Below are 17,804 nucleotides of genomic sequence, written 5' to 3' on the forward strand. Positions count from 1 at the left end.
TGCATTTGGCAGATGCTTTAATCCAAAGCGAATTACAGTGCCTTTATTACAGGGACAATCCCCCTGGAGCAACCTGGATTTAAGTGTCTTGCTCAAGGACACAATGGTGGTGGTGGGGATCGAACTGGCAACCTTCTGCTTATCAGTTCTGTGCTTTAGCCCACTATGCCACCACCAACCTCTAATGTAGTATTCTATACATTCATGGATGCCTATAATATCCTTGTGAAATTATGATCTCTTTTTACGTTATAACACTTTAGGTTTACAGAATGTGTAACCTCTGCACATAAGACATGCTTTACCCTGCTTTTAGAAGAGTTCCGTTGAGTGAGTGCTCTCAGGGCTGTCCAGTGTAATTTGGAACATTCATGGGACTCGGCAAATCCCTGTGGTCATTTGTGAGCCAGACACTCTTTTACCTCCAGCCCATTCACCAGTAATTTGCAGGTCTGCTGTAAAATGGAACCGACAAACTTTCTCGCCCCACATACGGCTAGAATTAAGTCTCTTTTTCAGTAAAACAGAACTGCCATTGTTAGCAGTCTTGTTGCTGTCACTTTTTAACGGAAAAAAGATAACTGCATGTAAATTGATAAAACATGGATCCACACAGTAAGCTTTTCTTGAGGATGGACGAGTGAGGCTGATGGATAGATAGAGAGAATATTTGAAATATGGAATGCATTGGAAGAGAGAGAAAGAGACAGCATACAAAGAAAGGAAAGTGTAGGAATAAGAGAAAAGATTGTAGATGATTGCATCAAAGTGAAAGAATGAGAGAGAAAGATAAAGTATGACAGATTGAAAGATAGAGAGGGGGGAACAAAATATACATTGTGAGGCTCAGTCTCACTTTAAGTCCCTCTTGGTGCCCATGGCGTCCTGTGGCATATCTTATCCTGTCTCCCGCTCAGTTCTAGTTCCAGATGATAATGAGAGAGTGGGTCCTTTGCTGCTCAATCTGCAGCACTAGGGAGACAGAGGCAGCAGCCACATGGCACACTGCCATGACCCCACTAATTGGGAGTCTAAATCATTTTGTCAGCTGTCAGTCACAGCCAGGGATATGGCAAGGTGACACTGGTGACGGCCAGCTTTGGGATACAGACGACTCGCTTGTTAGGCCTGGTAAAGCACAGATATTGTAGTGGTGTTGTTTGGCTGGGGAAGAGGGTTTATGAGGTGCAGAGGGCCAGGGGCTCTGTGCTCATTAATGCAGCTGGGGAAAGCAGGCGTTTAGCACAGTGCTCTGAGCATCCTCTGGCACCTCAGTCTGTGATAGCAATGAGGACACAAACTACATATAAACTTCATGTTTTGCTGCTGATTAAATAAAATCTGACCCTAATATAGGCTCTTCACCTTTCTGAGCACAACTGTGTCTGACTTAAGATCATATCTGACTCGTATGCTTTGATATTTTGGAAATGTACTGAATTATACTAATTACTAGAAAAATATAAGTGGTCCTTACCCATTCAAAACTTGCCAACATAATCCTAGGTTGTTGAGGGTGGTTGACAGGTTGGTGCTATGTAGTTGCTAGGGTGTTCTGGGTGGTTGCTCAGGCATTGCTTACTGGCAATTTGGGCAAATATGTATGTATAAATCCAGATTTAAATTCACCGGTCCGATCTCTAAAGAGACAATTTATGACCTTCCATCATCATTTCCATGACAACATAATCATTCACCTGTTACGTCTTTACTCGCACCCGCCTGAGACACTAACGCTGCATCTCAACTAACACAGTCACGATGAGCTCAAAGTGTCAAAAACCCTTCATTTGTTTCTTACGATTTAGTCAAGTAACGCAAGTTGCCATGTGGTCTCTGAATTGTGCTGTATACATTTTTTTTTACTCTGCCTATTTTCCTTGGTGAATATTAGAAAGCTATTTTATAAATATAATTTGCTAATATTATTGACCCAATGCACGTTTGATTTTATTTTCACAAATAAGTTATCAAAGCCCTTCAAATTAAAACCACTCCTCTTTCTTATATTTCTATTAATCAATAACAGTGTGTCAAAATGAATGGTTTTTAATGGAGTGATCTGCACACAGTCCACCATTTTTTTCCACGCTGAAGCAGATAAAGTGAGAAGAATAATGTTTCAACTTCGTAAGCATCATAAGTGTTCTTTTGTTGGCTGTAATAGTGAACATAAGAGTCTTCATGTACTCCCGGCATCAGAGCCACTGAAGACGCAGTGGACATGTTTTGTTTTTGAGGGAAATGTGCCCCAAAACATTCATAAATTTGTGTATGTTTGTGCAAATAATTTTACACCGGACTGCTTTGTGAATGAGTGTCAATATAAAGCAGGATTTTAAAAAAAATTGATTTTGGAGCATGGATATGTACCAACTGTTCCAGCTTTATATCCTGAAGATGTAAGTATCGCACTTTATATTATTTGAATGTTTGCAAATCGAATGTACTTTCCGAATGTACTCCGGTATTTATGCTGTCAATCACATTGGTTCTGATTTGTTGTTGCTGTAGTATCCGAAGCAGGATCTGTAAAGGCTCAGCCCTCTTCTGGAAAGGGGGGCGGGGAGCAGCAGCTCATTTGCATTTAAAGAGACACACACTTTTTGGGTGATTTCTCCCAAAAAGAGGCATTTACAACATGGTATAATAAATGATCCGTGGGGTGTTTTGAGCTGAAACTTCACAGACATACGTATTCTGGAGACTTATATTACATCTTGTAAAAAGGGGCATAATACGTATCCTTTAATGTTTTATTGATATTTTCACACATTAACAGCCATTACATTTGTCTATCTTTATCATTGCTGTATTCTGCATGTTTTAATACTCACTTTTATTGTATTGACCCCTAAAGGATAACGAAAATTACACTAATTACAGTATTGAGCATTGGCATTTTATAAATAAAATGACTGACTCATAGCAGGCTGCTTGTAAAGGGGTTCAATGGGAAGGACGAGGCGAGAACTTATTTCAATATAAATAATAGTTTAATTTCAAACTCAAACAAAAGACAAACACACATGACGGACATGTCCGTAAACTATCTCTCTCTCCTCGCACCACCGTCTGTCATTGGCCTTTATCCATCTCGGAGACTTAATTAGCCTGATAAGGGACCGGGTGTGTATAATCACAACCCTCCGCCCTGCCACACTGCTATAATAACTTTAAATGTTATGCAGTTTCAGTTAGTTGACTCAAAGCATACCATGAGGAAAACATGTTTTAACCCTACCATTTTCTTTTGCATGATCCTATATAATTAAATAGAAAAGGCAGAGAGATGAAACAAAGTAGTTTTGTGGATGTGAAGCATTTAAAGTTACTCGCAGTTTTGATGTGTTATGCATAAAATATTTGTGATGGGTTTTAATTTGTAGGGTTCTCTATTTTTGCTATATTGTACATGTCTTTTCTGTATTGTGTAGTATTTTGTTGAGTTTGAACAAATTAGTCAGGAAGCATAAAGGTTTGCTTACGTTTGCAATGTACATACAATAAACAAACAAAAAAATGTGCAACATATAAACGATATAGTACAATATACAGTGTAATGTGCTATAAACAGTACAGAACATATGCATGGCTTTCTTTCTTTCTGTTTTTCATAAATAGCCTATTAAGCCAATTAAGAGCAAGTAGAGATATGAGAGAAAATAAATCTCGATCAATAAGTCAATGGTCAGTAAAAATTGGTATTACATTTGTCATTCTGTCCCCCTCACTTCTAAATGATGGGTGCGCCAAGAGTATGAGCAATACAAATAATGATGCTTTCCCTAGCAAGCACACCTAATTATTTGAAAATGTAATATGTGAAACATGGACACTGTAATGGAAAGTGCTACTATTTTTGTTTAATGAATATTTAACGAATGGTTCAACAATTCCTGTGTGTTTGCATTTTTCAGGGAGATGACTGTTCTCAGAAATGCCCCCTAGGACTATATGGGACTAACTGCACTTCCACCTGCCACTGTCACAACCAGGCATCCTGCTCCCCGATCAATGGCTCCTGCATCTGTAAAGAAGGTACAGCATAACTTGCTCTCATGCTTTCCCTCTTTTTCATCTATCCTTATCCCGATGTCTCTCTTAAAGACAGTGATACCCAAAGGAAAATTTGAATGTGCAGAGATTACTCTTTCATTGCTCTGAAGACTTTCTTAGGTTGAAATAACAATAGACCCAAATGAGATAATTGTTGACATAGTTAAGAGATTTAAAATGCATGTGAATATTTTACCTCAGATTTGATTTTTTTTAAATAATTTTATGAGTTCATTTTGAAATATTCATATCGAAGACATTTGATTGAAGACTTTGCTACATTGAGATGTCTTCTGAAATTCTAATGGAAACATGTGAGATTACTGGGGACTTTTTCTCAGGAGCAAAATCTTATCAGCTAGAAACTTAAGCAGAAGTCTCCATTTACTCTCAATTTAATTAATCTCTTGCTGTTGAGGAGAAACAATTGAGATATTAAAGAGATCTAATTTGTGTTTTTGCTTTCTGTTGTGTAGTGAGAAAGAAAAAGCTATGGAAGATTGTGGGTTTTTAACCAACCCGAAAACATGGTTGTAAAATGAACAACATGAATAGATCAATATTAAATCGTTTAATTGTGAGGATGAATTGTAATCTTTACAATTGATTTTTCCAGGCACAATTAATCATTTTCACTTTACTTTACAGACTGAAATCAATGTAATGAAAAAAACTGAAATTGAAAAAATTAAATTTAGTACACCTTACTAGCCCATTATACTGCTAAATCAAACACTCTCTGTACATCAGACATCAGATACTCCCATATATCCATTTTTGTCATTATACAAAGCTGGTCATTCAGTGTTTAATGATTCAAAGCCCATTTAGGTCACTTTCAAATGATACATAACCACTTAAAACTTACTAAGACATAGTATGGCTTATTTCAGCTGTAAAAGCATAACAAATCAGTAGGAATACTCAAGAGCCGCAGCATTTGGCTGACCGCAGCTAACCATACCTGCAGGGCAGCCCTTGTATTGCATAAATATGGGCACATCCTGAAAGGCCTGCACCAGCGGAGCATCCATTCAGGTCCCTTCAGTTTAGGAGGAAGCTCATTAGAGACCCTACCTTTATAATCCTCATCCCATTCATAATGCAGAACCCTAGTGTGCTACACAACGTTTATACCTCTCCCTCCGTGCTCTCATGTTGACCTCAAACCATGCATATATTCCACTCATTGACTGCTTTGCAGTGTGAGTCGCAAGAGAAAAGAATCTGCTGTACACTTTCTATGAAGCCCATATTTATAATGAATTTTAAATTCATAATGTCTCAAAATACACCTTATTATAAGTTATTACTTTCCATAAATAATTATAACTACAGTTATAACACACTGCAAGACTTCCCTTATTCATAGTTATACTTTAGAGTATAATGCATTATAGTGACTTGCACAGACCTTAGCAGGTACAAGAAAATGGAGAGAGTGGGAAGAGAAATCAGTCAGGGACTTGAAATAGAAACCAACCCAAAAGTGGTTGGTGGTGGAGGGGGGGGGGGTTGTTGTGCTGGCCACTTCAGCCTGTCAGCGGGGAATTGTGCTGTAGCGCGTGCTCTTAAAGGCACCTCCACTTAAATGTCCCCTCGACCAAAAAGGCACCTTTAGATTTGTGACAATCAAAATGCTTTATGACGTGATCATATTATAAGCATTCTTTGCCTGCTTTAAGTAAAGTTACAAAAGCAATATTTTCTTACAAACTTGTAACATACAATACAAGTCAAACTTATATAATGTATATATATTTAATATATTTATTAAGTTTCCAAATAAGATCCAGAAACATTAACGTTTATTGAATAAAGTCCAGTATAGAATCAGTTTGATTTTATTTATACTGGGGTGTAAGAAGATTGGCTACATGTGCGATTGACATTACACATTTAGAGTTTCTGATATATTTTAACCTTGTAGCTTTACAAGGGTTTTTCATATCATCTCAAAATGTACATTGAATGTGTGTTATTTTGTATTTTGTGCATGTATAGTATAACTTCCAGCATGACTTGTAATGTCTTATAATTACTTAAAAATATTTTATGGATTTTTATTAGCCATTTCTTTTGTCACTTTACTTAAAGCATACCTATTATATATATTGTATGTTATATATACAGTATACACTGGTGGCCAAAAGTTTGGAATAATGGACAGATTTTGCTGTTCAGAAGGAAATTGTACTTTAATTCACCATAAAGTATAGTCAGGACATTACTGCTGTAAAAAACAACACTATCACTATTTGAAAAAAGTCATATTTGATCAAATCTAGACAGACCCAATTTCCAGCAGCCATCACTCCAACACCTTATCCTTGAGTAATCATGCTAAATTGCTAATTTGGGACTAGAAAATCACTTGCCATTATATCAAACATAGTTGAAAGCTATTTGTTTCATTAAATGAAGCTTAACATTGTCTTTGTGTTTGTTTTTGAGTTACCACAGTATGCAATAGACTGGCATGTCTTAAGGTCAGTATTAGGTAAAAAATGGCAAAAAAGAAACTGCTTTCTCTAGAAACTCTTCAGGCAATCATTGTTTTGAGGAATGAAGGCTGTACAATGATTGAAATTGCCTAAAAACGGAAGATTTCATACAAAGGTGTACACTACAGTCTTCAAAGAGAAAGGACAACTGGCTCTAACAAGGACAGAAAGAGATGCGGTCAGAAAGAAGGTCCTTCCTCAGGGGAATTCACCAGGGAGGGGCTATCGCGAGGAGCACTAGGTCCGAGAACCAGGCCCGGTTGGGCCAGTAGGGAGCCACTAGTGTGACTTGTTCCTTGTCCTCCTTGACCTTGCACAGCACCTATGCAAGAAAGCTCACTGGGGGAAATGCATACTTGCGTAGCCCCGCGGGCCAGCTGTGTGCCAGCACGTCTGACCCAAGGGGAGCCTCTGTTTGGCCGTACCAGAGCGGGCAGTGGGAGGTCTCTCGGGAGGCAAGCAGGTCTACCTGGGCTCTGCCGAACCGTTCCAAAATCAGCTGGAGGGGAAACATTGTTATCAGTTGAATGCTACTTTGTTGAATAAAATTAGCAATATCTTTCCATAAGAGAAAAATCTGTGTGTGTGTGTGTGTGTATGTGAGAGAGAGAGAGAGAGAGAGAGAGAGAGAGCGCATGTGCGATCACCTGTTGCCACAACAAGCAGAGATGCTGTCAGCTTTCTGAAGATCAGCTTTCTCAGTGGTAAAATAGCCGTTCAAGTGGGGTATTCCTCCCTATTTTGCGGTAGCCGCTGAACAAGAGTCATTCACTGTAGAAACCTAAATGTCTTCTTCAATGTGGAAAGTCCAGTAAGAGGTAAGCACCTTGAGTTCTGTATTCAATCAGTCTGTTGTGTCTCTCAGCTGTGAAGTTTAAAGCTGAATTGTTTGTTTAAAGCTATTTCCTAGCTTTAGTAGTGTAGTATTAATACGAGCGATCACAGAGCACTGTTGTATATAAACAGTGGCTGATGTGGATTCACTTCACGTCACCTAACTGGCTCATATTATATTACACACAAAATTATCTTTTGCCACCACTTGCTTGCTAACATATGTAATGTAAAAATAAAATAGATGTTAAAATAGACACATAGCCTACAGTAGCTCTTAACATGTATGCAGTGCTCTTGCACTTTAGTTTAGAATGACACGAACACAAGTGGAATGATACACACACAGTGAAGCGTCCGAGTGCTGATGGTGTGAGACCATCAGTGCTCATGGAACATCTCTCGTCCAATCAGATTCAAGGAACGGAACTAACTGTTGTATGTGTGGAGATATATATAATAATACATTATAACTTCTGAAGATAAAATTGGATGTTGCATGTCTTATAATGCATTATACTCTATTAATACAAATAGGTAAGTATTATAATTATGGTTATAATTATTTATTAGAAGTTCTAACACATTATAAGGTGTATTATGATACATTAATTATGAGTTACAACCCATTATATATATGGGCTTCATAGAAAGTGTTACCGAATCTTCTAGATCTTCTGTTCTTCTATACTTCTTCCTCTGCCTGCTTCATTAACTGAGCTCAGAGAAGGTTTGTTTGGGTAAAACTTAGGGAGAAAAGGTGAAATCTAATTTGAGTCTAATTTGTTGTAGACTCTTGGTTGTGTTGATCTCATGCTTAGCACTTACGTTCACTACTTGCCAAAAAGTTAGGGCTCACCTACTCATTTTTTATTATAGCTATTTCCCACAATCAAGAATAATAGTAAATTAATTGAAATTATGAAATGAAAACAAATGGAAGTATGGGAATTATGTAGTGGCCAAATTTTTTTTAAAATCAAAACTATATTATGTTTCGTCTTCCTCGCTAGTACCTTTGAGGTATCAACCTAGGATGCTTTTTTAACAGTATTGGAGTTATACAGCATATGTTAGGCACTTGTTGGCTGCTTTTCCTTCAAAATCCAGTCTAACTCATCCATTTAAATAGACAAAGAAGATTTTAAAAAAAGCTAAAAAAAATAAAATAATAATTTGTAAAGATGGGAAAGGCATGTAGGCACTAGACACAATTTATATTTGACTACAAAATAAATTTACTAAACATGATTTACTAAATCGACAGCATTTGTTGCATAATGTTGATTACCACAATAATAGTTTTAAATCATCCCTCCTTTTCTTAAAAAAAACAAAAAAAACAAATCAAGGTTACAGTTTTTGGAGGGTTTAAAGTCAGAAATGTGAAGCTTTTAATTTTATGAAAGCATTTACATTAATTGTTCTGTTAAAGGTATTATTTGAGCTGTAAACATTTTTAAATCGTTGTTTTATGGCATCATGGCAACGTAGTTGTTAAATTGGATATCATTTTACACTGGAAAGTTTAGTAAGTGACTTTATCACATTAGAATCATAATTACGAGCATGTTGTCTTGGCTATATTTTTGTAATAGTGAGTATTTTAACATATATGGATTGGCACCATTCACTTCCATTGTAAGTGCCTCACTGGAACCCAGAGTTTTGCTTTTTTCAATTAAATTTTTTGTGGTAATCAACATAATGCCACAAATGCTGTCAACTGAGTTTAACTTGTATTGATCCCAGAATATTAATTTAAGATCATGATAAATATACTGTATATTCAGTCAAGTGTATCCAAACTTTTGACTGGTAATGTGGGTAAAGGAAGCCATTAAATTACTAAAGGAACGAATGGTGCTAATACATTTACAAATGTCTGTGCTCTCTCCCTTTCCTTGGCAGGTTGGCAGGGTGTGGACTGCTCAATCCTTTGTTCCAGCGGGACTTGGGGTTCGGGCTGTAACCAGACTTGTTTGTGTGCTAACGATGCGGCTTGTGACCCAATAGATGGCTCATGTACCTGCTCTTCAGGCTGGAGAGGAGACCGATGCCAGCAGCCCTGCCCTGTGAGTGTATTCCTGAGACTGATTCCATTGTGTGTCTGGAGACATTTGATTTATATATTTATATTTGTTATGACAGTGCAGTTTAGACTTATCGATACTGTGTGTGTGTGTGTGTGTGTGTGTGTGTGTGTGTGTGTGTGTGTGTGTGTGTGTGTGTGTGTGTGTGTACAAATATTCAGAATGGCAGATATGGGCTGGAGTGTCGTGAACGTTGTGACTGTAACCATGCTGATGGATGCGACCTTGTGAGTGGTTTCTGTCGCTGTCTGCCAGGATGGACAGGTGAGTGACAATCACACTGACAGAAGTTAACTTGACAAGGGACAAAATTCTTAAAGGGAAATCTGATACACAATGTTACCTATATAGCACCAACATAGGTTAACAGCACAGGTTAAGACTACTAGTATTAATAATTAGGACAGGGCAATTTATTGAATATTTACAATATATTCACAATGATTTTGCCAGCAATAGAACACCAACTACTTTACATTATAAATATCACAGTGATTTGCTGGGTTTATTTAGCTATTAAGTTTGCTAAATATGGTGTCATTGGACTCGTTTTAGAGTCCTTTCTTATTTTGTGCCTCATGAGTAGGCACTTAAAAGGGTTAGTTCACCCAAAAATTTAAATTATCCCATAATTTACTCACCCTCAAGCCATCCTAAGTGTATATGACTTTCTTCCTTCAGCCAAATACAATCGGAGTTATATTAAAAAATATCCTGGTTCTTCCAAGCTTTGTAAATCGCAATGAATGGTACCTTAGATTTTGAAGCTCAAAAAAAGTACATCCATCCATCAAAAAAGTTATCCATACGGCTCCAGGGGATTAATAAAGCCTTCTTAAGTGAAGGGATGCATAACGGCCGTCCGCACGTTCACAAGAGAGTCGAGTTCCAGCATATGACGTAGGTGTAGTAAGCTCCGGTGAGAACGTGGGTGCCAGCACTTTGACAGTCCAAAAGTCATATTTAGGTAATCCACATGACTCCAGTGGATCAGTGAATGTCTTCTGAAGCAAACCGATACGTTTATGTAAAAAATAAATCAATAATTAAAACGTTATTATCTTTTAAAAACTCTTCCTGCCAGCAGCTGACATGAAGCGTGACGTAAGAATAAGAGCTCTATCTTCTAAAAATCTTAATTTGTGTTCTGCTGAAGAAAGACAGTCTTACACATCTGGAATGGCATCAGTGTAAGTGAATAAGTGAATTTTAATTTGTGGATGAACTATCCCTTTAAGCCGTTACAGAGCAAAACATAAATATTGCACTATAATTTTTAAGCTATATCATTTAGCCCTTGTAATAATCGCCTACTACTAATAATTATCAGAGTCAGCTGGCACAATTTTGAAGATATCAAAACCTCTCAAGATATTACAGTGTACCCAATGGGATTTTCATGAAGCAAATGCTATATAATACATTTAGAAGCATTACATTTATTTGTGATATTATAATGGCTTCTGTGACTCAAAAAAATAAATAAATAAAGGTTGTCCATATGAATTCATAAAATAGAACAACAACGTTTTATAGTATCAATCTATTTCATCTTTTAAATGTAATATTAAAAATGTCTCTGTCATCAAGCAAGTATTAATCTTTAAATTGCCTTCTATCTGAGGGAAATGTGTGAATGTTAGAATAATTTTGAAATCTAATTATAAATACGAAAATGTATATGAAATCTCTTTCTATTTCAGTAGCGAATCAAAAGCAATTTTTGACTTCAACACTTATTAATGCTATACAGTATGTTAGATTATATTATTCATGTTAAATACTGTATGATGTTCAGATCAGTACACTGACAGGACCACCATGCCTCCAAAAAATTTACTCACACGACATCCACATGCCACATTTGAAGAGTTTTCACTTTGAGGAGTTCAAGGATTCAGCCTGTGGGCAGATTAATAAGAGATCTCTCAAACCATGAAGCATTTATTATAACTGTTGCTGAGCATGTTACCTAATTAGAATGCACTGACCCAGAATGAAACAGTCGTTCTGCGGCTTGCTTACTCGCCTTTCACACTGTGTTTACACCTTCTGTTATAGCGGTTTCAGCACTGCGTGTCCATGTGAGAGAAAGTTTGAGAGGAATTGATTGGACATGTTTGAATACCACAGAAGGGCTATGTTTAGAATCTATGAAACATTACAGTAACATGTGAAAGTGTTATTTACATTTACATTTATGCATTTGGCAGACGCTTTTATCCAAAGCGACTTACAGTGCACTTATTGCAGGGACAATCCCCCCGGAGCAACCTGGAGTTAAGTGCCTTGCTCAAGGACACAATGGTGGTGGCTATGTGGATTAAACCAGTGACCTTCTGATTAACAGTTATGTGCTTTAGCCCACTACACCACCACTACTTTTTATACAGCAAGAGAGCGAAAGATCAAGGGAAAGAGAGATGGAGCAGGTTGGGTCTGTAGGTGTGTCTTTGCCCGCAAGCCCTCGATCACTCTCTCCATTCAGATCTCTACATTTTTACCATGTGCTCTGGGAAATGATGTGGCTTTCATTATCTGCAAGAAGGAGCCAGCAACGCAAAAATCTCATGCTCTGAATCCTGCCCAGGTCTCCACCATCTGCCAGTCTTAATGGAGTCACCAGGGTGCAAATAGGCCTCAGAGACTGCAAGCATCTGAACAAAGAGACTATGCAGAGCAGTGATTTATGGAAGCTATCGAGAGAGACAGAGCTAGGCTTACATAGTGCATATATGAGAAGATAGCATCAAGTCTGATACAAAGAATATACGTGGAGAGAGAGAGAGAGAGAGAGAGAGAGAGAGAGAGTGAGAGAGAGAGAGAAAACATTTGATGAGGACACTCTGGAATCTGTAGACTATTCTAGACTCATAACTAGTCATACATATTATATTGAGGCTGTTAATTTAAGAATTGTAGTTAGAGAAGGTAAGAAGATAAAAAGATGATCCTGAGAGAGCAATAGGTGGAAGACTTCTGACATACAAGGGATAAGAATGATTAAACTAAGAGGAGTAAAACGTACAGGAAGAGAGTGGAGATACACCCGAGGATAGACGAGCTAAGAGCGTTTTATCAAAAGAGAGAAAAAAGGCAAGTGAGAGACAGAAATTAAATGGCCACTCTAAATAAAACATTATAACCAAGTTTCTAGTGACAAGGTATTTTCCTGTCCATACTGAAAGAGTAAATGCTGTGCTATGTAGTGTGACACCAGAGAAACTAGAAATATGTAGTGTCATGTTGCACCTGCTAAGAACACTGTGAAATGTATAGTTCCAGTCCTGAATGTTGATTGATCAATGCAGCATTCCATTGATGCTACACTGGGGGAAAATAAACTGGTTTGATTCAAGTCAAAAATATAATTGATAAATTATAATTAGAAATGTAATAATTTAAAAACACTTAATCAACCTGACTAAATTAGGTTTCACAAGCAAAATTAATTTTAAGGGTTAGATCAAGTAGAAAGGTAACAATGGCAGGTTATCGATACAGTAACAGCTATGATGTGAAACACTTGTTTACCTTCTTTGTAAATACTTTGTGCATAACTCATAGAAGCCAACTAACCTTAGTTTACATGTCATGCACTGTATCTTGTAGCGGAAAGATGGTATTTGAATTTGTCTAATAAAATAACATTTAATTAAAATGTGTACTTAATATTTGTATTATGTATTTTTATATATGTAATAGTTTTTTATGTAACTATTTACATGTAACAGAGCATCTCATACCTTTTTAGTTAAGTATGAGTGGTAGTGTAATGGGGTAAGGAAGAGAAAAATACAAAGTAACAGAGATAGATGGAATAAGAAAGCAAAGAAACACTGAGGAATGATTTTAGGAGCTCCAGGGCCTCTATAGTGGAGGATTGTGAGTATAAAACCGAGTGCCCTGCAGAGACTCTTGCATTGTGTGTGCCGGCACATGCACTTGTGTGTCCTCTTAACATGCAAAGTGGAAAGTAATGTGTCATAGTACTTGCGGGTCACTCATTAATTGGCTAGCGGTCCCTCTGGCAGTTCTCTTCTAGAGAAGTCTCATATGCAAAGAGTCACTTCTTCTCTTTCTTCTCTTTCCTCACTCTGCTTAAAAGCCTCTCTGTTTGTCACCATTAGGCTTTCAGGGGGATCTTCTATTCTCATTCATTGCAGACAATAATGGAAGTGCAGGACTTTTTTTCTTCCTAGCCCAGCAGAAGCTCAAATAGGCTTGCCCCTCCTTTGATGTGTGTTGGCTGGGCTTGTCTTAATCGCTCATCCCTGCTGCCCCCACCCCCCACCCTGCCACCTCTCTGTTCTGCCACCGAGATGATGCAGGCATCATGCCTGTCCCTGGAGTTTAGACCTGGTCTAATTCAAAGGCTTGGGACTAATGCTGTTTTAATGGGCCATGCCACTCGCTCAGACAAGTCTCTGTCAAAGGAAATTGCAAATGAGGTTCCTGAGCTGAAGCTTGAAAGGGTGTTCTGATTCTTTGTGTGCGTGTGTGTGTGTGTGTGTGTGTGTGTGTGTGTGTGTGTGTGTGTGTGTGTGTGTGTCTGTGTGTGTGTGAGCGTGTATTTATCACTTTGTGGGGACCAAATGTCCCCATAAGGATAGTAAAACCCGAAATTTTTGACATTTTTGTTGGTCCCCATGAGGAAAACAGCTTATAAATCATACTAAATTATGTTTTTTGAAAATGTAAAAATGCAGAATGTTTTCTGTGAGGGTTAGGTTTAGGGGTAGGGTTAGGTTTAGGGGATAGAATATAAAGTTTGTACAGTATAAAAACCATTATGTCTATGGAAAGTCCCCATAAAACATGGAAACACTACGTGTGTGTGTGTGTGTGTGTGTGTGTGTGTGTGTGTGTGTGTGTGTGTGTGTGTGTGTGTGTGTGTGCGTGCGCTCATAATTTCTCCCTTCTATGCTATTACATTTTGCTTATGGAATTTGGAACATAGATGCTGATTTATTAAGATTTTATAATTAAAGCAATAAGCCACAAGAGGCCTGTTACATGATTTTACCATGAGTAAGGGGTATTCTTGGCATAAATTGAGTGGAGTGCCAAAAAAACGTTTAACCCATATAAAATAATGCATGTGCTGTCCCTAAAGCTGAAGAAACACCCATGTATGCTTCAAACATAAAGTTTCATAAAACATTTTTATACAACAGCGATAACCACAGTATGATAAAAGACACCAACTTTCAATAAATATTATTCAATAATTAGTTACATTTACTAATAATTAGAATAGACTATTCTTCTGCCATAGTTCATTAGCCTGCTGTAAACTGTTGATAGTTGCCAAGCAACTTGCTGCATTAATATAAAATGTATCAAGCATTAGTTTGTCATTAATTAAATGTTTTTTACAATGGCTTCATAGATTTGGAACTATCCATTTTATAATATGTATTTAGCTCTTTCTGCACTGCAAGATTTCTGAATGTGAACTTGTTTATGAGTGTGTCAGTGTGACTGTGTTAGCTTGACTAATGTCAATGCATTTCAACACTTTGAGACTATATAGGTCTCTTCTTTTTATATATTTGTGTGTATGTGTATGTGCGTGCGCTTGTGTACTGGCGCATGTCCCTCGTGGAGCTCTACACACAAGCCAGCTAAAAGAGAATGGGAGAAGAGGCTCTTCTTGGCCCTGTTAATGAACACACTGCACTGGTAGGGAGGCACGGTCTGATCAAAAATGCATACAGAGCACAGCACAGTGTGGCCTAGTGCTGCAGCCAAGAGTTGCCTGAACGTACACACCACTTTCAAAAACAGGACTGCTCCTTTCAGAGAAACTGGGACTCAACACATACACACACATACACTTCAAAAATGATTTAAAACATTTTCAATTTTGTAAGTACAATTTTTAACATACTTCAAACAAGATAAATTGACTTGAGAAGCAGAATTTATTCATGTATATGTTTAATATTCTAAGATGTAGTAGGCTTGTTTTCATAGAGCATTTCTTGAGTAAAGTTTACTTAAGCCATTGGCAATCTCTATTTCTTGTTTCGAGTATAAATCTAGCAAAATTTTGTGATGTTTAAGGTTAAAAAAGAAACGAAAATACAAATTGCCAATGAGAAGAAAAAAGAAACATTATCAAATATATTCTCTAAAAATAATATTATCTTGAAAATGATCTTCCATATTGTTTTCTTTTCCAGTAAATTTTTCTTTTGTCATGTACAAAGAAAAACTGATGGCTGCTCATTTACCATGTCAATGGAAAATATTATATTACCAAAAAACTAAAAAGCAATGCCCTTAATGTTCTAGTATCCCAACTATACATGTGTATGTTCCTGCTCCAAACACGCGTATATTATTTATTTTGCTTTTGTTTATTCTGCTTTTAGGAAGCCAGTAAATATGGAAATGCTTGTGCTTGTAAGATCATGCATTGATATTTCCCTCATTCTTTTAACAGGGATCCACTGTGACGGCATCTGCCCTCAAGGTTTCTGGGGGCCTAACTGCTCAATGACCTGCTCCTGCCAGAATGGAGGCTCTTGCTCTCCTGAAGATGGAACTTGTGTATGTGCTCCTGGCTACCGCGGCACTTCCTGCAAAAGAAGTAAGCTTCTTGTCAACGTCCTTCCTTCAACCCTCATGGTGACTGTGATTTTACCAAATAGAACAAGCTCTAACATTGGATTGTTAGGTTTGGTGCTGGGGTTTGTATCTTGTACACCATTATTATCAACCAATCCATTCCCTCTGATTTAAGGCATAGTTAAAGGACTAGTTTACTAAAAACAATTTATTAAGTAATTTACTCACATTCAAACCCGTATGACTTTCTTTCTAATGCTTAACATAAAATATATTTTTTAATGAGTATCCCAGTTCATCTTTTCAATACAATGGCAATTTATAGTTGCTCACTTTAATCTAAAAAAAGGACCCCAAAATATCTTAAAGTTAGTGTTAGAGAAACAACCCACAATTTAAGTCGTCTGTTGCGCATTCATGCAAGCTATGAGAGATACTTTCACTGATGGATTACATTTTTCATGGCTGACTGTGAATAGTAATTTTCTACAATGGCATCTGTAACCGAAAACTATTGTGTTTGAATGATGCAGCATCCACACCACTAGGTGTCAGTGTAAGCCCACGATGACACAAATAAAAAGTTACGGAGTGCACCTTTAAGTTGCACCTGGAATTGATTTTCAGAGGCATTTTTACCTTTATCAGGGCAAATGTTTGTCAAATGAAAAAAAATTTTTTCAATGGTTTTGATTCGATTTTAGATTGTTTCATAACTGATCTGAGACACAGAAAAAATAGCTAATTTGATAGTCACAGGTCATTACAGTGTCTGCAAAGAAACTAAACCTAACTAGGTAAGCCTAGAGTAGAATATTATGAGAAATATTGAAAGTTAGATAACAGATGAAAAAGAGTGGAATTTAATGAGGACATTTTTTGCTCTGCATTTTAAATATCTGCTGCATTTTCTCTTATTTTTTTTTTTGTCACTTTTGTTTGCTTTTTTGCTCTGAGACCTGATTAATTTCTGACTTTGCCCAACACTTACACTGACTTGCACAATGTCACCTTCTCAAAGCTTCTCACTTAAGTGTTTGATTTGAAAACTCTTCAAACAACTGTTGCAAATGAGTGGAGGTCATGGCTGTTGCATCAAGACGGCGACCCTCTTGAAGTGGAGTGGGGATGGTTGAAGAGGGAGGCACTTAGCGAAGAGTCATGAACATGTGCAAGCAAATCTTTAATCACACACATCTTAATCACTTCAGCCCCACTTCTGTGCCTGGATCACTGTGGAGATGCAGTATCCATATGGGGCTGTCATCAGCCTCTCTATGAGCAAAAGTGTTTACCCAGCCTCTCAGGGGTCTTCCTCTTAAGAGACCTTCTCTCTCCATTGCTCAGTGTCTATCTTTCTTTCTCTCACAGTCTTGCTGTCTCTCTTTACCATGTTGTGCCCTCAAGGCAAAAGCCAACTGATTGCTGCCATATTAAAGGATAGAAAACAGGAAATGCCAAAACAATAGTTTGTATGTTTTGTATGTTGCAGGAGGAGGGTGAATCTCACAAAAACATGTCCAGGTCACATTTCACATATATATTTATTCATTAGATTTTCATTACTGTAATGCACTCATTTTTACTGCAATACAGTAAAAATACTATAATACAATGTTTTTTATTATTATTCTAATCTGCATAAATTAAAGGCAGTACAAGACATACTATACCACAAAGTATAAACAAATTGGAATTAAAATTATACCTCATTTAAAAAACTTTAATAATTTAATAT

The 17,804-nt window shown here is 37.2% G+C and overlaps 1 protein-coding gene across 1 annotated transcript in view; it reads left to right on the forward strand.

The window, feature by feature from the left end:
• LOC127661393 (multiple epidermal growth factor-like domains protein 11) overlaps positions 1–17,804 on the forward strand; it is a 220,211-nt gene that overhangs the window by 170,991 nt on the left and 31,416 nt on the right. The window contains exons 12-15 of the mRNA XM_052152060.1: positions 3,921–4,041; positions 9,309–9,472; positions 9,652–9,754; positions 15,942–16,088. Of these exons, the coding sequence (XP_052008020.1) occupies positions 3,921–4,041; positions 9,309–9,472; positions 9,652–9,754; positions 15,942–16,088 (535 nt within the window). The remainder of the gene's footprint in view (positions 1–3,920; positions 4,042–9,308; positions 9,473–9,651; positions 9,755–15,941; positions 16,089–17,804) is intronic.

The sequence above is a fragment of the Xyrauchen texanus genome, chromosome 21 (assembly GCF_025860055.1).
Source record: "Xyrauchen texanus isolate HMW12.3.18 chromosome 21, RBS_HiC_50CHRs, whole genome shotgun sequence".
Lineage (NCBI taxonomy): Eukaryota > Metazoa > Chordata > Actinopteri > Cypriniformes > Catostomidae > Xyrauchen > Xyrauchen texanus.